At 41.7% G+C, this 26,773-nt stretch overlaps 1 protein-coding gene across 1 annotated transcript in view; it reads right to left on the bottom strand.

The window, feature by feature from the left end:
* The window catches only part of LOC124619897 (digestive cysteine proteinase 1), a 76,132-nt gene that overhangs the window by 6,710 nt on the left and 42,649 nt on the right, over window positions 1-26,773 (bottom strand). The window contains exons 9-10 of the mRNA XM_047146527.1: window positions 21,457-21,588; window positions 49-238 (exon numbers count right to left, since the gene is read on the bottom strand). Of these exons, the coding sequence (XP_047002483.1) occupies window positions 49-238; window positions 21,457-21,588 (322 nt within the window). The remainder of the gene's footprint in view (window positions 1-48; window positions 239-21,456; window positions 21,589-26,773) is intronic.

Here is a 26,773-nt window from a genome sequence, read left to right as displayed (position 1 = left end):
AAATATGCCAGGAGAACCTGAAAAATCACACAATTAAGAATTACTTACCACATTTTGTTTCAAAATATACTCCATTAGAGTAAAATGTGAATGACTTATGGGACGCATCTATACCAACAGATATTGGCCCATGTTTCAGTAAGGCAACTTTCAATGCATTTGCATCATCTGGGGTAACATTTACATAGCCTGTAATCTTGGCAGTGAGAGTTATATTATCCACATGACAGTATCCATCCTGTAAACAATAAAACCAATAGAGACATCCTTTTTTTTCTTCACGAATACATGCAACACATTGTATTCTTTCATAGGAAAAACCTCTTGGAAAAATTCTTTAAACAAACATTTTGTATTCTGCTCTGCTCTGCTCCTGAGAAGATCTGTCACAGATCATAGTTATTTATACTGTGATTAATTTATGTTTTTTACATTTCAGAACACAGTGGCATATTTTTGGAACAAAACAAGAAATTTAACATTAATTTCTTGTAAGTTTTTATAAAATAATTGGAATACTTTCATTAGTATTATATTAAAACAAGACCAGAGTACTAAATACTCTTTCCTGACACAAACTGCAATGACAAATACGGAAGATAAAACATGATAAATTCTTGACCTTTGGAATGTGTAATTTATTTGCTTACATGAAAAGGTGCAATGAGAGAAATGGGGGAACACAAAATTTACAAGCAGTACTGGCAAGCATGTTTGCAAACAATGCTTGGAGGACAGTCTAGAAAAATCCTTTACACTTACCTCAAATTAAGGAATTGTTGGTTATAAGAGATCAGTATTTCAACAGCCCTACTTTTTTATTGAACAGTAGGCATGCCTTCTATCAGGGTGTATACATGGACAAGGAAAAAAAATTTCCGGATTTTTCCCGGATTTCATGGTTGAAAATAAACTTTCTCCCGGGTGAAAATACACTTTATCCGTGTTAAGTGACAGTATACTTTTCCTTGGCACTGTAAAACTTATCAGTCTTTTGAATGTTTATGGTTTTCTACACAGAAGTAGAATCTGCCGGCACTTTAGAAAACGAAACCCAGGGGAAAAATAACACGTTTTGGAAAGATCTTTGATGTGCAGCAACATGTATGCTGCATTTTTTACGGAGGTATAAATTCAAATTCCGCCAAACACTGCATGTTATTTTCCGAAGCAATGAAATTGAGATTGCGATACGCTTTTGTAAGCCAGTCACAGCTCATGTCACGTGATCTCGCCACCTCATGACAGCGTAGGACACGTGATGTAGTCAACCAATAGCAAGATCACTCTTAAATAACGCGAACACACAAAAAAGAGAAGTTAATGGTTTAAATTAATATACATAGTGTTGTTACAAGAAAAACAAAGCTTTCACAAATAATATTGGTCTCTAAGATTAATAAGCTGCAAGAGAAGCTAAGCTTCCACATATAAAATGATGATCTTTTCGCGAGTGTTACACTTAAAGATACATCACACAAATGTGCCAGTAAAATTTTTAACAACGACGTAAATGTCTGATCTAGGCTCGAAATCCTTGAAGATGGTCGTCCTCAAAGAGTTTATTTTTAAATGAGAGTTAAACGCTCTGTGATTTAAGAAATTCATTGTACATTCTTGCATATAGTTCATCTTGCGCAAAAGGAAATTTACTTTCAAAGTAACACTTTTCAAACCACCATTAGCATTATTTTCCCGTGACCTGCTAGAAATTGGTTCGTTTCGGCAGTCGCCAGAGAGCGCCAGATAACAGGCGTCACTGCGCCTGCACAGCTATGATGACGCAGGAAGCCCGCATGTTCGTACGTGTAAAACATTAAAAGATCTTGCATTATGTCAAACTTGTGAACCATACTAAAATGCATAATTCGGCTTAAAGAGCACAATCGTATGTCCAGATTCGGATGTAAATTTTCTTGAGTACCAGTACCGTATTATCTCATGTTTGGTTCTTTATTATGGCATAATGCCATACGAGCTAGAATATGGAAACGTGCACTTCAGATACAGCGAACAGTTGAAAACTAGCCAGCAGTGTGAAATTAAACACTTCGTTTCAAATAAATGGACTGTCTCAATGCAAAAGATTAATAAAAGCCAAATCTCTTTAGCAAAGCGACAAAAGTAACTTCATTCTTCTGCAGCGCGATTAATGCTTGACTGTCGGAAAGGTGGAAATAAAACCTGAAACTAACAACATATTTTAGCCTTCCGTAATTATGCAAACGTATTTTAATTCATTTGGTAGCTCCCGGCCACAGAAATCCATTTTGTTTTCATTTAATGCGAGAGCAATAAACGAAGAGCAAACAGCAAAATCACTAAATGTAAACACAGGTCACGTGGAGACTACCCATCTCCCCACAACAACTCAGACTGCTCTGTGCGTCAGCCCCGGATCTACAATATTTCCGAACCGGAGCAATTTAGATAGTGGCGCCCAGCCACTCATCTGTAGCCAGAAGCTGGAGAAGGTACTACTCATACGCGACTCAACTGCACATTCGCAAGAGCCCACCTGCAACTGCTCAAATCAATCTAATGTAAACAGTTGTCATGTCACGCTCATCGGAGGCAATTTGTTGTTAGGAAGCACTGTATATTCTTCCTAAAGCCTTTGACACACTTAGGCTGGCAGACGCTTGTAGGAGCACTGTGTTTTGTTGTTGTATATGGCGCATTTCCTTTGTGACTCAAGTTTTATTTTCGTTTTTTTCCCCTCTCGTTCATGTTTTGTTGCTGCAGTATTATTCTGCAGAAGCGGGATACAGTAATATCCTTCGTGAGAGTATTGGTCCTTACCAGTCAAAATCCCAAAAATTTAACTGGTAACTAAAACAATGAAAAATTCCCGGGTTTTCCCCGGTTTTCTCCTGGACGAAAAAATTCCCGGGTTTTTCCCGGATCTCCCGGGTCGTATACACCCTGTATATGCTAATGCACTTCATTCTTATAGAAAAATTAAATTAAGAAACAGGAAGTGAAACAGACCAAAATGAAATGAGATCTAAATTGTTATTACACAACTTAATATAATGTGACTTGTCAAAGCTGACACTCAGAAAGTGCAAGTGTGCTCGACTGTCCTCAGAAACAAAAAAAAAAAAAAAACTGAAGTGCATTTTGGACTAAAGTTTTTAAAAAGTTACACTTTTTTAATAAAGAAATGCCAGCTAAGTTGCTTCATTTTTCAATAATGACAGATGTGGGAAACATTTGAGCCTGTTCACACTCTTGCCGTCCCCTTATTTTCCTTTCACTGTTCGAGCAAGAACACCTTAATTCTCCTCTTCTAAAACTCTGCAGCTTTAATGGCCTTGTCAGAGCATAAAAATAGGTCTTCCACAGTGCAAACAAACTCAAATCTTGAGCATATGAGCAAATATTCAGTCGTCTTGTGTTTCTCCAAATTCACACAGGTCACCTTCAGACTAGCCCCACTTAACCATGTTTACTTTGCATGTTGTGACTCCAGTTCTTAATCTATTCAGCAATATCCATTTGCTGTACTGTAATTGCTGCTCTTGTGCGATTTTCTTTTTGGGGTGCAGGTTTGTTTTCTTGCAGAATCCAACAATGCAGATCTCATGTCAGCTTTCTGGCGGTACTGTACGTTGGACCTCCCTTGACTTAAGATGAGTTGGAACTGTTTGGTGGTTAAACATTAAGTGCCATGGGTCAGTTGTTTTTTGTCTCTCTCTAGTTTCGTAGTTTATTAGGCAGACAGGATTTAAATGAGATAGCAGCAAACATGAAAGAATACATGGCAAAATGTTTATATTCATATTATTCTTATGGTGAAGAGACTACTGCATGTGGTTCACAATTCATAAAAGTTCCTATTAGCAACCATCTCTTCTCACAGGTAGGAAAGAATTCAGAATGTAGAGTTGGCCATATTGACAAACATCCCAAACAGTCTTGCCAGTCGGATTTTCGTAGTACACTGGAATACTGCTACATTTGGAGATGAACAATACAGAATTTGTATTTACTTCGTTGGATAATGTATGAAAATGCAGTAGTCGAAACTCGGGGCGGAGAAAAAAGCTCACCTTCCACCTTTTTTTTTTTAATTTATTTACTGACGCAGAGGTTTTAGCGCCAGTATTTATCTTTATGCCTGTAAAGCATGCCTGTGTAGCGCTACAAATATTTGACGGCAGAAGTTAGTTGTGGCGGCACCTACCAACATTTTTCAGAACTTCCACTTACTTTGCACTCGATTCTAAGCTGCCGGCAGTTTTTTGGATCAGAAAAACTGGAAGAAAAGTGCAGCTTAGATTCGAGTAAATACGGTAAGTTGAGTCTAGCTCTTGTCCATGGTCATGGACAGAGCTGTTTGTGCAGTAATTACCAATGTTATTTTTGATGTGTACAACTGACTGGTAAATGTATTCACATGGAGCAGTTAAAATCCCCAGTGTTTTGAACAGATCTTTACAATGAGCTCGACTAGTATTTTTGGTTATTATTCTTATGGCTCTTTTCTGGAGTTTGAAAATTGTGTTCATATTTTGTGTGTTTGCTCCCCAAAAAAGAATGCCATAGCTAAGAATTGAGTTTACATATGAATAATACATAACTAAAAGACACTGCATGTTACAGACTGATGACAGGATTCTAAGGGCATAACATGCTGATGACATTCTATTTGCAAGTACCTTTGTGTGTTCACACCACTTCAACTGAGAATCAATATTCCGTCCAAGAAATTTTGCATTTGTTACAGAGTCTATAGAGGTGCCATCTACATTTAATTTAACATTGTCATTTTTCCTCTTCTAACTGAAATTCATGGCACTAGTTTTCTTTATGTTCAATATCACTTTATTGCTTATTGACCAATCGTAAACTTCCTTGAGAGTTTCATTAGCTTTCTCAGTGACTATAATATTGCTGTCATCAGCGAAGAGAATTTTTTCCACCGTGAGTAATATTACTGGGAAAGTCATTGATGTATATCAGGAATAGTATTGGTCCTAATATGCTACCTTGCAGAACCCCTATATTAATGTATTTTGGTTCTGATAAGTGTTTTACTAAATGTTTAGATCTATTTGAAGTATGTGTTATCTCTACTCTTTGTTCCCTATCTGCTAGGTATGATCAAAACCAGTCATTAGCTACCCCTCGTATTCCTTATGCTTCTAATTTATTTAATAGAATCTTGTGGTCGACTGTATCAAACACCTCAGAAAGATCAAAAAATATGCCTGTGACACACTCATCTTTATCAAGAGCACTAAGTACAACTTTTGTGATTTCTACTATGGCTGACTGTATTTTTGCCACTTTGGAAACCAAACTGTGATTTGCTTAAAAGATTGTATTTATTCAGGTAATTCATTAACCTGTCTTTCATAATTGCTTCTATTATTTTTGAGAATGCTGGCAGCAGGGAAATGGGCCAGTAATTTTTTATGTCTTCTGCATTACCTTTCTTAAGCGAAGGTACAACTCTTGCCTGTTTTAACTGCTCTGGAAATGTCCCTGATGTGAAGGATTCATTTATTTTACTTGTTAAGGGGCCTTGAACAATGCCTACACATTGTTTCAGTACACACATTGGACCTTCATCTAAGCCTACAGACTTTTTCTCTGCAATACTTGAAAAATACTTGTTTACACAGTTTGCTAAGTGTTGTGGATCATTTATTACCTTATCCCCCTCCCTCAGCAGTATGTTATTCTGCGTTTGTTTGCCTCTCTTCGTTTGCTTTTTTATAACATCCCAGCCTGCTTTGCTTTTATTCTCTGTGTTATATATTATTTTATCATTAAATGACTTTTTTGTAGCAATCAGCACCTTCCTATAGATGTTTTTGTATCTATGATAGAAATTTAAGAATTCTAGATCACTGCGAATCTTCTTTCATGGAACTGAGGTGTTTAAGTGTTTGGGAGGACTTCTTAATATCTGCTGTTATCCATCTGCTTTTGTGAGATGTTGATACAGATGTGCATACTTTTGAAAATGACTTTTCAAAGTTCAATTTAAGCAATGTGGAGAATTTCATGTTTACATTGATTTCCTTATACACTTCATCCCAGCTTTGTTTTTCTAGTTCTTTTGAAAAATCTTTTATTTTGATTTCTGATAGATGTCATTTGTAGGCTTATAGTTTAGGGAATGATTTGATGCCTGATTTTACTGTTGTTATTTGGCAGAGATGGTCTGATAATCAGAGATCTTTTACAGCTACATCACATTTTTCCCTGTCCATATTTGTGGCCACATTGTCAATTACTGATACAGTCATTGTAGTGACCCTTGTTACACTATTGACCAATAGGGACATGCCAAAACTTTGGAGGATGTTTAAGAAGGTGCTGCCAGGTTCATTTACGATATTAGTGTTGATGTTTATGTCCCCACACAGAATTATGTTGACCTTTGTACTTGAGACTTTATCTAGAACTTCTGTTAATTAATTGAAAACTGTGTCCACACTACCACTGGGAGATCTATACACACATAAAATGATTAATTTCTTGGTGATAACAAGCCCTGTTAATTCAATAGCTGATATTTCAAGGTGTTTGTCTTCACTTGCTGTACTGAAGTCATGTCTTGATTTAAACTGTGTTCCTTTTCTGAAATAAATGCATGATCCTCCACCCCATGAAGTAGTTCTGCAGTAAGAGTTTCCCCCTTTCATACAATGGTAATGCTAGATGTTGGATTTCTGTGTCTCTACACCAGTGCTCAGTAATACAAAGTACTGTGCAGTTCAAAGATGGGAGCTCAACTTCTAATAGTTGTATTTTATTTTTTATTGATTGCATGTTTTGATGGAGGATTGTCAAGTCTGTGAAATGCCCCATGTTACTCTTTCCAATGGCTTGTTTTTCTTTGTGACATCTGGTATGTGTGACATTTGAAGTGTTAAAATCTGTATTGTAGGTGATCGTTTCAGTATTTTTTGAACTGCTGGAGATACTCTTTAGGCAGGTGAGCCTGCCGTCTGTATTTATCCTAAAAAAGACTTCTCCTACCTATGACAACAGGTATTTGACCATGTGTGGCCCGACATCCACCCCCTATACTTTCATGAATCTGCTGTACCAATCTTCCCTTCCCAGTCCTGTTTAGGTGTAGGCCATGCCTAGTGAAACCCCACCTGTTGGTGGTCCTGACAGGCACCAGAGACACATGAGCAAAGTTGGCCGTCCTCAGAGCCATCCCTAAACCCCATATTGATTCGCCTCACAGCTCCATCAAGGTGCGGTCGATCATGACGCCAGAACAGCTCAACGAAGTGTACATTGGTGCCACGAGTCAGGGAAGCTATCTATTCCAGGTCACCATCTATGTAATATGCCCCATCCCTGTCCAAACTGTTTACCACCCCACCCACAATCACTACATGGTCCTCTTTTGTAAAGACTTACATAAAGACCCTAGGTCCTTTATCACATGACTTAGCCCTGCATTTGGCTTTAAGATACAGTTGGCCTGCTACAATGCCCCTGAACTTTCCTGTAACTGAGGGCCTACACCTCGCCCATGCCTACTACCTAGTAGCAGCACTTTCTTCTTCCTAACGCTTAGTACATTCCTTGGCTTCTTGGCCTTGGTTGAAGTGTGCTGTACATTTCCTGCTCCTCGTTCTACCTGAGTAGTATGTTGGTGGTCATAATATTGTGGCTGATCAGTGTAAAGTGTAAGTTAATTTAATTGTTGTTGAATTAAACCAAGATTAAACTGTGATTTTGCTCAGACATATTTACCTCGGTAATATAAAAACAACTAGTCTTTACAAAATACTTGCGTACAAAGTGCACCGTGACCAGCTTGTGTTACAAAAACAGTGTGCCGACTTGAGGGTTAATTAAACTGCAGTAATCTTAAGATGGATAAATAAATAATAACTGAGTTAGTGGGAAGCTTCAGCCCAATGTTTCTGGAGGAGGAAGGCAATTGGATAGCTGGCAGACACCAATGCCATCGCAAAATGGGTCACAAGATGTTCCGCGAGAACCAATGGTTCTGTAAAAAAGCCATCCGGGAGGGCAAGGCCCAGGATGCAAGAATAGCTGTTGGCAACCTCGGAGGGTGTGGAGCACAGCCCACACCCACTACGAGGGGACAGGAGAACCTAGGGAGGAGACAAAGCATTTCCAACACCCTTGCTTGCTCTGTCTGATTAAGTAATGGACTTTTACACGAAGAAGTTTAAAGGAGGATGGGTGCCACTTAAGGCATTGCAAGGCTTGATGGTGATCACAAATGATGATGGCAATAGCTGTGCTCCACCATGGAACCAACTAGTGGCATAAGGTACCCATCGAGCAGGGGGTGGCAATGCTGGTGGCACAGGTATCGTGTCTTAACACGTCACTACCAACTTCATCAATACAAACTGACAAAGGGGGTAAACGGGATGTATACTGAAACTTTGGAAAGCCCAGTGGTATAACCTGGCCACTGGGAGCCAGGAAGCGAATGAAAGAATCAACAGGAAGTGATCACTATTGCAGAAACCATCATGCAGCAACCAGCGTAAAGATGGGAGAAGAGGAGATAAAGTAAGTGAAAGATCAGTGGCAGAGAAAGTGCCGTAAGTGGTACTAAAATGGGTAGGGGAACCATTATCAGGAAGGCAAAGGTTGTGGCCCACAAGAAACTTGTCTATGAGGAGACTCTGGCTAGATGCAAAAGCACTTCCCCACAAGGGGTATTGGGCATTAAAATCCTCAAGGAGGAGGAAGGGAGGGGGAGTTGCTGAAGGAGGGCAGTAAGGGCAAAGGGCATAGGTGGTCTGTCAGGAGGGAGACAGAGATAGCAAACAACGACTGCAGAGTCCAAGTGGATCTGGATGGCAACTGCTTCCAATATGGTACAAAGGGGGATCCACCTACCAACAATATCCATACAGACCAACGTGCAAACTCCACTGGAAGTCTCCACATGGCTAACCCAGTTTCAACAGAAAGCATGGAACCCACAAAGGGTCAGTGAGTGAGGCTTGGTTAAATAAGATTCTTGCAGAACAAAACCTGTGGAGTAAATGGAAATAAGGGATTGCAACTCCAAAAGGTGACAACTGTATCCATTACAATTTCATTGAGTAAGCATGGAATGAGGACCCACAAGAATGGCGAATGGGCCGAAGCGGGTCATGCCACCGGGTCACCAACTGGGACAGTGTGACACCAATACACAAGAGCTCAGTCGCAGGTTGACAGGGAGGAGTCAGCACCTCTGGGGGCACCGGAGAGGTCTTTTACCAGGACTTATGTTTCCTCCTCCTCCTCCTCCTCCTTCATAGTTTGAGGGGGCCAGCGGCCACAGAGTTAGCAGGCTTCAGCAAAGTACTGAACTGAGAAAAGGCACGTGACTTGGGCAACTTGTAGCAGCAGGCTTCCGGTCTGGAAGATAGGAGAGGTACCCAATCATATTGAAATCATTGCTGGAGACTTTAAGCATCCAACAATTAACAGCAAAAGTTAAAGCTTTGTTAGTGGTGGGCATGATAAGGCAGCCTGTGAAACTTTACTAAATGCCTTCTCTGAAAACTACCTATAACAGGTACTTAGGAACCTCACTCATGAGGGAAATACATTGGATCTAATGGCAACAAATAGATCAAACCTTTTTGATGATGTCCACATCGAAACTGGTGTAAGTGACAATGAGCATGTAGAGAAACTTCGGCTCAAGTTTAAAATAATAGTTGACCATGCACTGGATAAATATGCAGCCAGTATAACAGTTTATAATGGGAGGGAACCTTCATGGTATACAGTCACAATAAAGAAACTTCTAAAGAGAGAGCGATTACTGTATAACAGGTGCAAAACAAAGAGTTGAACTATAGATAGAGAGATGGTGAATGAAATGTGGCTATCAAGACATCAATGCATGATGCCTTCAGTGGCTACGGTAGCAGAACACTGTCAAGTGACCTTTCACAGAAACCAAAGAAATTCTGGAAGTATGTAAAGGCTGTTAGTGGCAGTAAAGTTAGCATCCAGTCCCCAGTGCATTAGACAGGAATTGAAACTGAGGGTAGCACACAGCAAAAGCTGGAATGCTTAGCTGTGTTTTCAGTTTTTCCTTTGCAAAGGAAAACACAGGAGAAATGCCCTAATTTAATCCTTGTAACACTGAAAAAATGAATGAAAAATACGTATTAGTGTCAATGGTGTTGAGAAAAAGCTGAACTTGTAATAAATGAACAACGCTCCAGAAATTCCTGTCTGATTATATACTGAATTTGCAGCTCAGTAAGCTCCTCTTCTAACTATAATCTCTCATAGATACCTCGAACAAAAAACCATGCCCAGTTCTTGGAAAACCATAGGTCACACACCCGTATACAAGAAGAGTAGTAGACGTCACCCACAAAACTACCATCCAATAACCCTGACAGCAATTTGTTGTAGAATCTTGGAACATAATCTGAGATCAAACATAATGAGGTATCTTGAACAGAATGACCTCCTCAGAGCCAACCAGGATGGATTTTGAAAACATCGATCATGTGAAACCCAACTCAACTTCCTCACACACCATACTAAAAGTTTGGACCCAGGCAACCAGGTACACGCAGTATTTCTTGATTTCCGAAAAGCATCTTACTCAGTACCACACCTACACTTATTGTCAAAATGTGTGATCATATGGGGTATCAAGTGAAATTTGTGACTGGATTCAAGACTTTTTGATAGGAAGAACAACATAGATTGTTATCTTGAATGGAGAGTCATCGTCAGATGTAGAAGAAACTTCAGGTGTGCCCCCATGGAAGAGTGTTGGGACTCTTGCTGTTCATGTTGTATATTAATGACCTTGCAGTAAAATTGGGCTTATTGCAGATGATGCAGTTATCTATAATGCAGCACTGTCCAAGAGAAGCTGCATAAATATTCAGTCAGATTTTGTTAAGATTTCAATGTGGGGCAGAGAGTGGCAACTTGCTCTAAATGTTCAGAAATGTAAATTTTTTCACTTTACAAAATGTAAAAAAAAGAAAAAAAGACTATGACTATAATATCGATGAGTCACTGCTGGAATTGGCCAACTCTTAAAAGTACCTGAGTGTATCACTATGTACGGAATGATCACATAGGCCCAGTCTTACGTAAAGCAGGTGGTAGACTTCACTTTATTGGTAGAATACTGGGGAAGTGCAAGCAGTCTACAAACGCCATTGCTTACAAATCACTTGTGTGACCCGTTTAGAACATTTCTCAAGTGTCCAGGTCCTGTACCAGATAGGACTAACATGGGATATTGAACATATACAGAGAAGGGCAGCATGAATGGTCACAGGTTTGCTTAATCCGTAGAATAGTGGCGGAACTGAGCTGGAAGACTCTTCCTGATAGACGTAAACTATCCAGAGAACCGGCTTTAAGTGATTACTCTACGAACATGAGGATAAGATTAGAATAATTACTGCATGCACAGAGGCATTTAAACAATCATTCTTCCTGCACTCCATATGCGAATGGAACAGGAAGATACTCTAATAACTGGTACAATGGGATGGTTTGCAGAGTATAGCTGTAGATGTAGATATAGCTATAGCTGGTGAAGGGAAGGGGCCCTGGAGGGGTCCCGCAATCACCAACAGGTGCCGAAGATGGAGGGCACTTCTCCTGCCATGTAGCGGAAGTGGCACTGAGAAAGGGGTGGGGGGAGGGGGTGGGTGAAAGAGGGGAGTGGGAACCACAGGTGAAGGGGAGAGAAGAAAGCAGCGTGACTGGGGTGAGGAGGAGGAAGGAGTGGGACAGGACGTAACAGAGACAAAGTCAGATACCATAGACACAGGGTGAAGTTGGTCATATTTCTGATGAGCCTCACTGAACAATAAACAATCAATGGACATACACAGCAGTATCTTCTTTTCCTTCTTATAAAACATGCAATCATGGCGATCATGCTAAGTGATGATCATGAGATGACAACAAACATACACAGCGAAGAACCCTCATGGAGTGGATATCCACATTCATCGCATAAGGGGTGCACTTTATAGAGAGAAGACATTGCCACAATACAAACACTGAAAATTTGAAAACTAAGTTTCCTACAAAAAATGACTCCCTGAACCTATTAAATGACTGGGAATGAGTTAAGGACACTGAGATGTTGCCAAGACGGTCACACGAAGGGACACGGACAGGGCAGCAGGATAAGGTCTGAATAACAGCAAACCCAACCTCATCTTACCCAGTAAGTCCTCTCTGCCAAACTTGTCTTTGCTAGTTTCCATGAAAAATAATGGCTTGGTGGTGGTAAAAGTAAACAGCCAGTCCTGCTGCAGCCCAAGTAGTAGGGAACGATTTCACTCCAAGCCGGTGAGTCTGGCCCTCGTCCCAAGGGGTAGCCGGGGAAGGGAAGTCTGCAGGGTCATATGAACCAGCATTAAAAGATCCTTTCCTAACTAAAGAGATGGCCTTAGAGGAAAGGCCAGTTGTTTTGAGCTTAATGCACAAAGTGTCCACTCTGATCCACCCACTCTGACCAGGACATCTCCCAACGGGTGCCTAAAAGCCACAGCAAAGGCCACCTGGCAGGGCAGCCATAGCCAGAAGTTCTGATTCTCCAGAATGGCAAGCAACCATTCCTGGACATACGAGGGTGGTTTTTAAAACCTCTCAGAACCGAATAGAAAAAAATTACTGACATCACTGAAACCTTTTATTTTTCAATATAGTCTCCTTGTAGATTAATGCACTTGGTCCAAGGATGTTCCAGCACCTTGATCCCATCTCGAAAATGAGTTTCCTCCAGGCCTGTAAAATAGTTGTCAACTCTGGCTATCAACTCTTCATTTGAAGTGAATCTTTGTCTATCATGAAAAATTTTCAATTTTGGGAAGAGATGAAAGCCTGACAGGGCCATATCAGACGAATAAGGCGGGTGTGGCAACAAATCATACCTTAGTTCAAGCAATTTTGCCATGGCGACGGCACTTGTGTGCGAGCACACATTGTCTTGATGGAAGATGACTTTCTTCCTTGCTAAACCTGGCCTTTTTTTAATATAATTTGTTGCAATGATTATAAAGAATTCACCTTAATTGCAAATAGAAACCGGATATCGACCTAGGTTTCAAGCGCAGGTAAGTTTCAAGTGCAGATAACCACACCTTCTTCGAAACACACTAAAACTACAAACTGCCTAAAGAGGCGCGGTCCAACATTAATACAGAAAGTTCTCATTTGTTGCAATTTGTCCAAGAGGTTAGCACAGTATTCTCCAGTAATTGTTTGTCCAGTTGGGAGATAATCTACAAAAAGAATCCCTTTCGCATCCCAGAACTCTGATCCCATGACCTTTCCGCCGAAGAAACTGTCTTTGCTTCCTTTCGTGGTCGAGAATCAGCATGTTTCCACTGCTTTGACTGTTGTTTTGTCTCAAGGGAATAGCTGGTCACAAACCAGTACAAAACAATCTTTTTCATTTCTCCTTAAATGGGCCAAGCATTGTTCCGATATGTCCATTCTCACGCATTTTTGATCCAGTGTCAGGAGTCACAGCATCCATTTGCAGATAATTTTTTCATTTCTAATTTTTCAGTTAAAATGTGATATACCCTTTCAGATGACATCCGGCAAGCGTGAGCAATTCCATGCTCTTCCAATCAGCAATCCTCCATGACCATTTAGTGCACTTTTGCAATGATTTCTGGAGTAGTGTCTCGTCTTGGCTGACCATTGCGCAGATAGATCATCATCTAACCTCTCCCAACCAAATTTCCATTTTGCAACACTTGAATATGAAGGAGCACTGTCTCCCAGTGTATTCTGGAAATCAACATGAATGTCCTTTGCTTTCATACCTCTCTTTATGAAGTACTTAATCACTGCTCGAAGCTTGATTTTTTCCCATATTCGCAAATCACTATGCGGGAACAACAATACAGCCATGTCATTGCCACAGCTCTCTTCCAAGAGCATTGACATGGCCCATGTTTACAGGCAACAGTCCAATGAATATCACAGAACAACTTGTGCTAGCGCTGACCTCTCATGGTGATTCCGAGAACTTTCCAAACCACCTTGTACACAGGGAGGTAGCAGCCCAAATATCACAAGTGTGAACCATGTGCTGTCAAGCGGCTCAACAAAAAGGGTACATAATGAGCCCACCACGCAGACACTACCATGCTGGCTATACAGCTTTGAAGGACAACAGCATTGAGGAAAAGATGGAAGAGGTGGTAAGGTCACACACCAGAGATACTAAGTAAGGTGTTCCTCCCTGGCTGGCTCACACTACGGAGACAAAATTTAGAAGTGGAGGTCACACCCAAAGGGGGACCAAAAATGCCAGAAAAAGGGAAAAATGCATGCAAGACAGCCAAAACCACAAGGATAGACATGCCAACATAAGCAACAACTCCGAGAGATGGGAAGGAGGGAGCAGAGAGGAAGGAGCGAGAACTGAGAGGAAGGAGCACGGGGAAGGGAAATGAGCTTGGTAAAGAAGCAAGGGCCACAATAGCTCGGAACCCCATGTGCACCACACACGATCTCATAAAAGAGCTGTGAGCCCCTTGGGAGTAGGAGGGTGGTGGCTGGAACAGGAAAAGGGGGGAGCAGCAGCGATATACGAGCACCCTCCACCACATACCTTAAGATGGCTTGCAGAGTATAGATGTAGGTGTAGGTGCAGATTCCTTGCAACTGCATTTACAACTTGATACCTCCTACTTGGCTCAAAACTAAAGATAGACCGGCAGTTCTACAAACAGTGCCACTGATTGTGAATTTCACCATGCGAGTTATCATAATTTTCTCTGTTTGTTGGCAAAGAATCACAATAAGAGTTTAAACCCCAAGTGATACATGCAGGCATGTAGACAACAACACAGTGTTATTTCCAACATTCATGTGTGTGTACCCTCATTATATGCAGGTTTGGCTGCCCAAATAGCGCACGATGAAATTTCTTCTCCATTCCCAGAGGCCTTCCTGTTAGTTACAACAAGGCATCACTAAACTAACAACCGTCAAAAAAAAAAAAAAAAAAAAAAAAAAATAGTGGCATATTTAAACACTACTTTCTGGATTTACTGCACAGTTTATACGAAAAGGTGCCATCATGCGTAATGTGAATGGCGATTCCCAGGAGAAAATTTCTAGCTTGAATGCAGGGAGATTAAATTCCACTATTACTAGAAGAAAAAGTATTTTAACTTTGAGATGCTATACAAAAGTGAAGATGTTATAGAAAGTAAAGAATAAGTTGTAGCTTTGAAAGAATTTCGAACTTTGGAGGAACCCACCATAAAGTGCTGAGGCCAAGGCAGCGAAATAAAAATATGAATGGTGGGGGAAGGAAAGATAGCAAACAGAAATTATACATTTAAAATTAAACAAGTGCAGAATTTTAATGAAGAATTCCTTGTTCATGTTTTAATGCAAAACAGTTACGAAAGTATTTAGCAGAGGAATGGAGCTCAACCTCCACGAAGTCATTATGGCAGGAGTCACGCGAACTGAATAAATGTCTGTCCCCATGTTTAGACCTAATGAGTACTCAAATATTTAATGTATTCCATGCTGAAGTTGCTTTATAGACTGACCCATGGAAAATTAAAAGCATAAACAGTCTAGGCACGCTGTCTTAGGAGAACACAGTAACCACCTTTAAAATGATCTTCTGTTAACTGTATTTGAGCCTCAGGTCACATAAATGGTATCACTGACTTTTCAACTTCGTAGCATGACATCATTACATGACCTATTTAAAAGAAAGAAAAACATGATAGAACAACACTAAGTAACTGAATTACAAATTCAAACGTACTAATACTCTTGAAAATGTTATCTAACAACTCAACAGGCCAGGACAGGTGCTCACAGTGTAGACATTACTGTGATATCATAGCTGGAACTGAAAGCAACAGTTAACAATGTAACAGTATGAAGTTGGTACCTCTTAAAATGAAAATATAAGAAAAAATATTCACAATATAAAATTGCCCTTCTGAATACGACAGTAAATAAATTACGTAACGACTGCTGTAGTTAATATACACAAGCACTACAAGCAGGTTAAATGATGCCTTCTACAGATGTGATCCACGAGTATAAACTGGTCACCAGCAGTTGTAAGTGTATTCGAAACATCCAGTGTAAAACAGTTAAGTATTACAATGTGCGGCGGCAGAAATACTTCGAAAAAGGCTTTGCTATGGAAATCACTTTGGGCATTTCTGTTTTTTGTTTTTTATACTTTAGTAAACATTTCCAGCTCTTTAAGAGTATCAGAATGGCATCCTTTAAGAGCATGATTTCTAATGTGTGCTACTTGAACCAAAAGCAGTTTTATTACTATCGATGTTACAGTGTTCTTCAGAGTGTACACAAAAGAGCTGCCTGCCTGACCAACTTAAAATTTTCACCAGGCACCAAATTTTATCTTATGCTCACAAGATGGAGTATTTATTTTTGTTTATGCCAAATTTTGTGTTGAAGTTGAATCTCAGTACGAAAGACTACTTCTGTTTTATTCTTAATGAAAGAAAGATCAATGCTGTCTTTTCTTCTTTTCCTTAGTCATCTATACAGTTTATCCAATACTGAAACACATTCAACTTCTCAATAGCCTCTGTCAATTAGTCTTGAGTATCAACCCACAATGAGACTATGTCACTGACAGCCAGTATACAGTTAATAAAGAGAAACTAATCATAGCGTTATACATATACCGACACCTTGATATCTGTCAGTAGGCATAAAAAGGATGTCTGAGTACATTTAGTGCTTGGGGAAAAAAATAAAAGAAATGCACATAAATCGTTAAATGAACAAAGCGATTTCCATAACACAGCCCTTTTCAAGGTACGTTCTGGTTTGTTACGATGTGTCTTCCCCCTGGATGTGGTCTCTCTCTCTCTCTCTCTCTCTCTCTCTCTCTCTCTCTCTCTCTCTCTCTCTCTCTCTCTCCCCCCCCCCCCCCTTTCTTAGGAGAGGGGAGTTCACTTTTATGTAGACTCATTCTGTTTGAGAGTGATGTCTGTTGAACAGATGTTTCACACAAACCGTTTAGCACACACTTGTGACACCAGTAACCAGTAGACAGGCATCATTACACCTATTTCTAGTGTATGTCTAGCTACCTTACCTACACTGGTGACCACATATTATTTTGATTAGATTTGAATTTTATATATTAGTATTCCTAATCTTCATTTTTGTAATTTAAAGTTACCAACTTTGTACTAGCACACTGTTAATTGTAGCCTTCAGTTCCAAAAATCAGTGTGCAGGTATGTTTACGTCATCAGCCAGTGACATGTCCCAACATCTCACAGGTAGCGCAAACTATATATGGCTGAACAATTTGTCTGGCATAAAGTCATGCACAAGATTCAGAGAACACTGGGTAGCTTAATATCATCAGGGTCGCGATAGGCACAATAAAAAGATTCACACAATTATAGCTTTCGGCCATTAAGGCCTTTCTCAACAACACACACACACACACACACACACACACACACACACACGTCTGCAGTCTCAGGCAACTGAAACCACACTGTGAGCAGCAGCACCAGTGCATGATGGGAGTGGCAACTGGATGGTGGTAAGGAGGAGGCTGGGGCGGGGAAGGGGGAGGGATAGTATGGTGGGGGTGGCAGACAGTGAAGTGCTGCAGTTTAGACGGAGGGCAGGAGAGAAATTGAGGAGGGGGGGAAATAGCGGAAAAGGAGAGAAATAAATAGAAATTAAATTAAAAGATTGGGTGTGGTAGTGAAATGACAGCTGTGTAGTGCTGGAATGGGAATACGGAGGGGGTTGGATTGGTGAGGACAGTGACTAACAAAGGTTGAGGCCAGGAGGGTTATGGGAACGTAGGATGTACTGCAGGGAAAGTTCCCATCTGTGCAATTCACAAAAGCTGGTGTTGGTGGGAAGGATCCATATGGCACAGGCTGTGAAGCAGTCACGGAAATTAGGGATATCATGTTTGGAAATGCGTTCAGTAATAGGGTGGTCCACTTGTTTCTTGGCTATAGTTTATCGGTGGCCATTCGTGCGGACAGAGGCATGCCTACATGCCTACATAGAATGCAGCACAGTGGTCACAGCTTAGCTTGTAAATCACATGGCTGGTTTCACAGGTAGACCTACCTTTGATGGGATAGGTGATGTTAGTGACCAGACTGGAGTAGGTGGTGGCAGGAGGATGTATGGGACAGGTCTTTCATCTAGGTCTATTACAGGGGTATGAGCCATGGGGTAAGGGATTGGGAGCAGGGGTTGTGTAACAATGGACAAGTATATTGAGTAGGTTCGGTACCGGCGGAATACCATTGCAGGAGGGATGGGAAGGGTAGTGGGCAGGGCATCTCTCATTTCAGATCACAACGAGAGATAATCAAAACCCTGGCGGAGAATGTAATTCAGTTGCTCCAGTCCTGGATTGTACTGAGTTAGGGGAATGCTGCTCTTTGGCCAGACTGTGGGACTTTGGGAGGTGGTGGGAGACTGGAAAGATAAGGCACGGCAGATTTGTTTTTGTACAAGGTTGGGAGGATAATTACGGTCAGTGAAGGCTTCAGTGAAACCCTTGGTATATTCCGAGAGGGACTGCTCATCACTGCAGATGCGGCAACCACGGGTGGCTAGGCTGTACGGAAGGGACTTCTTGTTTAGAATGGGTGGCAGCTGTCGAAGTGGAGGTATCGCTGGTGGTTAGTAGGTTTGATGTGGACAGAGTTACTAATGTAGCCATCTCTGAGCTGGATGTCAACATCTAGGAATGTGGCCTGTTTAGTTTAATAGGACCAGATGAAGCAAATGGGCGAGGTTCTGGAGGAATATGGATAGGATGTCCTCACCTTCAATCCAGATGGCAAAGGTGTCATCAGTGAATCTGAACAAGGTGAGGGGTTTAGGATTCTGGATTTTTAGGAATCCTTCTGTGGTCGTCGCATCTGCAGTGACGAGCAGTACCTCTCAGAATATACCGAGGGTCTCACTGAAGCCTTCACTGATCGTAATTATCCTCCCAACCTTGTACAAAAACAAATCTGCCGTGCCTTATCTTTCCAGTCTCCCACCACCTCACAAAGTCCCACAGTCTGGCCACAGAGGAGCATTCCCCCCCTAACTCAGTACAATCCAGGACTGGAGCAACTGAATTGCATTCTCCGCCAGGGTTTTGATTACCTCTCGTTGTGCCCTGAAATGAGGAACATCCTGCCCACTGTCCTTCCTATCCCTCCCACAGTGGTATCCTGCCGTCCAATAAACCTACCTAATATATTTGTCCATCCCTACACAACCCCTGCTCCCAACCCCTTACCTCATGGCTCATATCCCTGTAATAGACCTAGATGCAAGACCTGTCCCATACATCCTCCTATCACCACCTACTCCAGCCTGGTCACTAACATCACCTATCCCATCAAAGGCAGGTCTAGCTGTGAAACCAGCCATAAGATTTACAAGCTAAGCTGCAACCACTGTACTGCATTCTATGTAGGCATGCCAACCAACAAGCTGTCTGTCCGCATGAATGGCCACCAACAAACTGTGGCCAAGAAACAAGTGGACCACCCTGTTGCTGAACACACTGCCACACATGATCTCCCTCATTTCAATGACTGCTTCACATCCTGTGCCATATGTATCCTTCTCACCAACACCAGCTTTTCTGAATTGCGCAGGTGGGAACTTTCCCTGCAATTCATCCCACATTCCCATAACCCTACTGGCACCAACCATTGTTAGTCACTGATCCTCACCCATTTTCAGCCTCCCCATTTCCATTCCAGCACTACACATTCGTCATTTCACCGCCACACCCAGTCTTTTAATTTAATTTCTCTCCTTTCCGCAACTTGCACCCCCCGTCCCGTCCCCACTTTTCTCTCCTGCCGCTCCGTCTGAACTGTAGCACTTCACTGCCTGCCACCCCCACCATACTATCCCTCCCCCTCCCCGCCTCCTCCTTACCCCCACCTAGTTGCCACTCCCATCATGCACTAGTGCCAATGCTCGCAGTGTGGTTTCAGTTGCCTGAGACTGCAGATGCGTGTGCAAGTTGGGTTTTTGTGTGTGTGTGTGTGTGTGTGTGTGTGAGAGTGTGTGTGTGCGTGTGCGTGTGTATTGTTGACAAAGGCCTTAATGGCCAAAAGCTATAATTGTGAGATACTTTTTGTTGTGCCTACCGCAACTCAGCATCTCTACTGTATGGTGAGTAGCAAATTTCCTTCTCTAATATTGTTACATTCCATCCTGGATTTTCTATTGTTTCAACATCATCACTTTCATATAACTTAAACAGTGTAGGCAATGCAGGTGGAAGTTCTCAGGACTCGTGAATGTTATCTGCTCCATATTTCATTAGTTTTTGGAGTGACTTCTCATGGCAATTATGGGAGCAGATCATTATGTAATTAATCTGTTTACTACCAATGTAAATATTCCATGTGGATCATAGGTGCAAGCATGTGACTGGATATATATTTTAATTTGTAGCACATCATGTATCTGAGACTGCCTGAGAGGACCATGTCTGCAGGCCACAAAGAAAATAAAACAAAAAAGAAAACACTTGATGATGACAGCACCCCTCCAGTAAAGCTTAGTACCAACCAATTCATTGTTAAGACTCATGGCTGCAGTTCTTTGTTGTAGACCATTTGTGGCAGACTTTTTTGCCCTATCATACAAAGAATCGTATTCACATCCATGTTTGATTCAAGGAAAGCAGGAAGCTGAAAGTTGACTCATCTGCTGCGCTGCTGACAAAAAGATATTTTACGCAAATGAAGCGAAGATGCATCCCATGCTGAAGTAGTTTTTCAGAAAATATTTTACTTTTTGCATAATAAATATAGAACCACAGATTTTGGATTTGCATGTTTTTTCACTATGTAGCTGTTCTGAAATAATATTATGAAAAGGAAAGTTGCTACTCACCAATAGCAGAGATGCTGAGTCGCAGATAGGCACAACAAAAAGACTCTGACAATTAAAGTTTTTGGCCATTAAGGCCTTCATTAACAATACCCCCCCCCCCCCCCCCCCCCCACACACACACATACACACTGTAACACAACTCACACCCATGACTGCAGTCTCAGGCAACTGAAACCACACTGTCCTGAAACAATTGCAATAAACTGGATGTCACTTTGGCAACTTGCATGCCCCTAGTCAGTTATCCAACTAGGATAAAGGAGACCTACAGTGTAATGTGGGATCTAAACCTCATTTCACTTCTGTTAAATCTCCACATTACACAGATGAATGTTAGGTTAAAAGACAAAAGTGGATGCTACACACAGGTGTAGCGATGCTTTTCCTTGTGCTCAGACAGCTGCTGTATATTTCAAAAGTACAATAAAACGTGTCTTTTACTATAATGCAAGAACTGTTTTATGTTATTTCAAACTGCATAGACAATGAGGAAAAAATCTGAAAACATTCGCAATTAATACAAAAATCTTTTAGTGAAAGACTGGTAATGTTTACCTGGCCTAGATATGGCCCATATTCATCTTCTGTAGGAAGTCCACCGTGTTTCATCATCCATTGGTAGGAGCGGAAATCTTCACCACCATCACAGCCATTGTTGCCATAACCCCAGCTACAGTCTATCAGTGCCTGAAACATAGTATTGTTATTTAGAAGCCAAACCCTGCTCGTCACCTCTTTACAATACTATGATTCCCTGTCAAGAGCAAACCAAGAAACAGTAAAAAGAGCAGTTTATACAAGAAAGTTTTTATGCATTTGGATGCAGCAGTTTTATTATTATTCCTTTTTCAGACGTTAAGTCTGGTTAAAAATGGAAAGTGACGCGGATCTTGATCAAGTGTGACTTCCTTTTAACCGTACGGTATATGTTACATTGCATTTAGGAACTTTCGGGTAATTGAACACGTATCAATAATTACAGATTTCTGTAGTTGTATATATAAGTTTGGATGTAGCTGTATTGTGTTGATGTACTGGTGGATATTGTGTGGTATGACTCCTGTAGTTGATAGTATAATCGGTATAATGTCGACTTTATCCTGATGCCACATGTCCTTTACTTCCTCAGCCAGTTGGATGTATTTTTCAATTTTTTCTCCTGTTTTCTTTTGTATATTTGTTGTATTGGGTATGGATATTTCGATTAGTTGTGTTAATTTCTTCTTTTTATTGGTGAGTATGATGTCAGGTTTGTTATGTGGCGTTGTTTTATCTGTTATAATGGTTCTGTTCCAGTATAATTTGTATTCATCATTCTCCAGTACATTTTGTGGTGTATACTTGTATGTAGGAATGTGTTGTTTTAAAAGTTTATGTTGTATGGCAAGCTGTTGATGTATTATTTTTGCGACATTGTCATGTCTTCTGGGGTATTCTGTATTTGCTAGTATTGTACATCCGCTTGTGATGTGATCTACTGTTTCTATTTGTTGTTTACAAAGTCTGCATTTATCCGTTGTGGTATTGGGATCTTTAATAATATGCTTGCTGTAATACCTGGTGTTTATTGTTTGATCCTGTATTGCAATCATGAATCCTTCTGTCTCACTGTATATATTGCCTTTTCTTAGCCATGTGTTGGATGCGTCTTGATCGATGTGTGGCTGTGTTAGATGATACGGGTGCTTGCCATGAAGTGCTTTCTTTTTCCAATTTACTTTCTTCGTATCTGTTGATGTTATGTGATCTAAAGGGTTGTAGAAGTGGTTATGAAATTGCAGTGGTGTAGCCGATATTATTATTATTATTATTACTATTATTATTGTAATTGGATTAAGTTCTTTGCTGCACAGCAGTTATTATTATTATTATTATTATTATTATTATTATTATTATTATTGTTAGTTAGCAGCAAATCTGAAATTATTCTATACATAAAATGAAAGTGTAGCTCCCTACACGTCAACCTTCACAGGTTCACGCGAAGTGCAGTGTTGTGCAGTGGTGCTAGGGTGTTGCGCGTGCATACCAATTGAATCACTGTTGAGTAGTTCCAAGCCTGGCTCTTCGTGCTCACATTTACTCTCAGATTTAAATTTATGCTCTGTTGTTGTTCTACTCGACTAATCTCTGACATTGTGCTACGGAATTTCTCTCTGTTTGTTATCACTGTGAAAAATAAAAAATAAAATTTTCCTGTTAGTTACCATTATCTGCATCTTTGGATTATGGATAAAACAGAGTAACTACATGGGTGACTGAGAGGAACAGTACTGCGTCAGAGTCTCTGTGAATCGTGCAATGGTCAAACACTGCCCCATTTCAAGATTAGCACTTGCTTACCACCATTCTGGCCTGACAATCCTGTCCTTTGGTTCGTGCAAGCAGAGGCAAGTGTGTGCTGCACAGGAGTAACAGCTGACGTGACTAAGTCTGCCCTCATCCTAAGTCAACTGGACCACAGATTTGCAGCCAAGGTACAGAACATCATTACCGCACTACCCAATCCGGACTCATACACTACACTCAAGACAGAATTGATATGATGTGTGGCTACTTCCCAGGAAGATTGCATAAGGCAAGTGCTAACACAGTACGAAATAAGCGATAGCAATCCATCACAGCACCTGCATCATCTGTGCAGCAGTTGACACAGGCACAGTACCAGATAACTTTTTATGCACATCATGGAGTAGGCACATGCCACCACAGATCACAGAGCAAGGCAACTGTCACCTCACAGATGGACATGCTGCTGGATGCCATAGCGAAGCTAGCTGACTGCATTCTAGACGCATTTGCAACCGCTCAGGTCAATACAGCTGTGGTGTCAGATAACTGTGTAACAACCACATCAATGGTAGTGTGAGCAGACAGTGACACACTTGTAGCAAAAGTTGAAATATTGTGTGTCCAAGCTGGCACATTGTCATCACGCGACAATTCCGTAAACAGTAGAGGACATTACCAATGACATTCGAGGAGTAAATCTGCTACCCGCACTACGACTCAATCGAATGATACACAGATGTGTTGCTATCAACACCGGTTCGGCGATCAGGCAAAGAGGTGCTCATCACCATGCCGGTAGTCGGCAGTAGGCAACCGATTGCCAGACATGCTCTAAGAGACTGGTTTTCACTGATAGAGGATCAAGCATGAAATTCTTAACAGTTACTGGGCCAGATGTAAGCATCTTGCCTCGAATGTCAGTGTATTGCTACCTGCTGTCAACTGCTTTCCATCTGACCACTGCAAACAACTCCAACTGCAATGTACAGCATTCAGTGGTTGGGGGCAACCTTGGACTGCAAGATTTCACCATCGCGAACATCACAGAGGCCATCATCAGAGCAGACCTGGCACACTACTGGCTACTACCCGATGTCATGAATTCCTGGTAGGCAGACAGCATCACCAGCCTCACTGTCACTGGCTTCCATTGCAGCACAGCAGTCTACAGTGCCAAGTTGATACAGGCTTCATGTGGTGAGTACACTGCATGGCTGAGTGACTACAGAGCAGGCCACTCAGTGCCCTAAGATGCATACCACATAATACAGTGCACCATGATGGACCCCCTTTGGCATGCAGGTCTAGACATGCTATTTAGCAATTGCAAAGGCTGAATTTGATCTGATGTTATGGGATGGTACAATATGGCCATCTAAAAGCCCATGGTCCTCAGCACTGCACTTGGTGCCAAAGAAAGGTGGAACCTAGTGCCCATGCAGTGACTGTCGCACACTTAATTCTCAAACAGTTCCTGGCAGATATTCTGTACTGCTGTTAAGGGACTTCAGTGACGCACTACGTGGTGCCACTATCATCACCGTCTTGGACCACGCAAAAGCTTACACCCAGATACCTGTAGCTGTAGAAGACATACCAAAGACTACCATAATCATGCCTTTTGGTTTATGCAATGCAGCTCAAACTGGGCAGAGATTTATAAATTCCATAGGCCTACCATTCTGCTTTGCATACCTGGCGTTCTCTGCCAATCTGGAATGACATCGTCAGCACCTGTTTTAAATTTTTGGACAACTAGAACAATATGGAGTTGTACTGAACACAGTCAAGTGTGATTTTGGGCAGCCAGAAGTGAAGTTTCTTGGTCATAAGATCTCAGCTGCAGGCTCCCTTCCTCTGACAGAAGGTAGAAGCAATACTACAGCTACCCAGACCAGCCTTAGACCCAGACCAGCCGTAGTCAAGAAATTGCGACATTTCTTGGGTGTGCTTAATTTTTACAGGCGATACCTTCTCAATACCACAGATCTACAAGAACCTTTGATGGCAGCATTGTTGGGTGATTATGTTAATGGAAAATTTCTTGTGCATGGGAAGATATGTGCTCCGCTTTCAAGGCTGCAAAGAAGAGCATGCCTGACACAGAGCGTTTAGTGCACCCAAAGGTTGATGCACCACTAGCTGCTGTTGTGGATACAAGCCATACAGCCATTGAGGCAGCACTCCAGCAGCGGATGGATGAAGCCTGGCAGCCATTGGCATATTACTCACACAAACTGTCTCCTTCACAAAGGAAATACAGTACAGATGACCGTGAGCTCCTGGCTGTGTACCAGGCAGTCAGATATTTTCGTCTGCAAGTTGAAGTGGGAGTTTTTACTATCTGTATGGAACACAAGCCCTTCACATTTGCATTCAGACACAACAGTGTCAACAGCTCACTTAGACAATTTAATCATCTAGAATTTGTGGTTTAGTTCATTAGATGCATATCTAACAGTTAACAATGTCATTGCAGACTGTCTGTCTCGGGTCAGCAGTGTCTCAAGTCCAACAGATTTTTTTCACACTTGCCCAAGTGCAACAGGAAGACAATAAGCTCATATATATGTCAACGACCCAGCACCAGAACTGAAGTTGCAGCTCTTGGGTGCATCAGGAGAAGATACACATCAGTGTTGTGATGTCTCAGGAGGTCAACCTCACCCTTTACTACCACCACCTTTCAGGAGGAAAGCTTTCAACATGATTTACGAGTTTTGCCATCCAGGTGTGCAACCTACCTTCCATCTGGTGTCTCAGCACTATGTGTGGCCGAGCAGGAAGATAAGACTGCCACAAGTGGGCCAGATTCTGTCTCAAGCGCCAGCGAAGCCGAGTGAGTTACATCTTGTCTCAAGTGCCAGTGATGCACAATTTCTTGACAGGTAAATGCTCCAACTGGCCATTTTCCAGATACCACCACACGTTTTGCTCACGTGCATTTGGACTTTGTTGGCCCACTTCTCCCATCTGATGGACAGAGGTATTTTTGTTGTCCTTCATTGATCGTAATACCTGCTGGCCTAAAGCAGTACCGGCAGCCAATATCACAGCCGAGGCATTAACTTCGTCTTTCGCAACAATAAAGTTGGTGAGATATGGGTGCCCGCTGCATATCGCTACTGACCGCAGGCACCAGTTTGAGTCAGACTTGTTCGCCCAGCTGACCAAGTTTAGTGGATACAACCATCACAAGACCACGAGCTACCACTTGGCTAGCAATGGGATGATCAAGCGCAGGCACCACTGTCTGAAGGCAGCATTAATGTGCCTCCTCAGGGGACACCGCCTTAATGTAGCACTGTCCGTGTGGGTGAGGAGGTTCGTGTGCTCTGGATCCGGAGGGCTATGCTGGTGGTAGCGTACCTACCAGCAGGGTCACACATGCTGGACAAGCCGAAGGGGAGGAGCCAGACCAATGTGTCCCTCAACGACCTGTCGAAAACCTGTCTCCTATCCTTTTCCCATCCCTAGCCCAACCTTTTTCTTTTCCTTCCCATTTCCCCTCACATAACCGACGCTAGTATAGGGGTGCGGAGGAAATGCCAAGCCCATTTGCCAAACATCTGGCAAATCG

The sequence above is a fragment of the Schistocerca americana genome, chromosome 6, assembly GCF_021461395.2.
Source record: "Schistocerca americana isolate TAMUIC-IGC-003095 chromosome 6, iqSchAmer2.1, whole genome shotgun sequence".
Lineage (NCBI taxonomy): Eukaryota > Metazoa > Arthropoda > Insecta > Orthoptera > Acrididae > Schistocerca > Schistocerca americana.
This window is presented reverse-complemented; position numbering and strand designations above follow the sequence as displayed.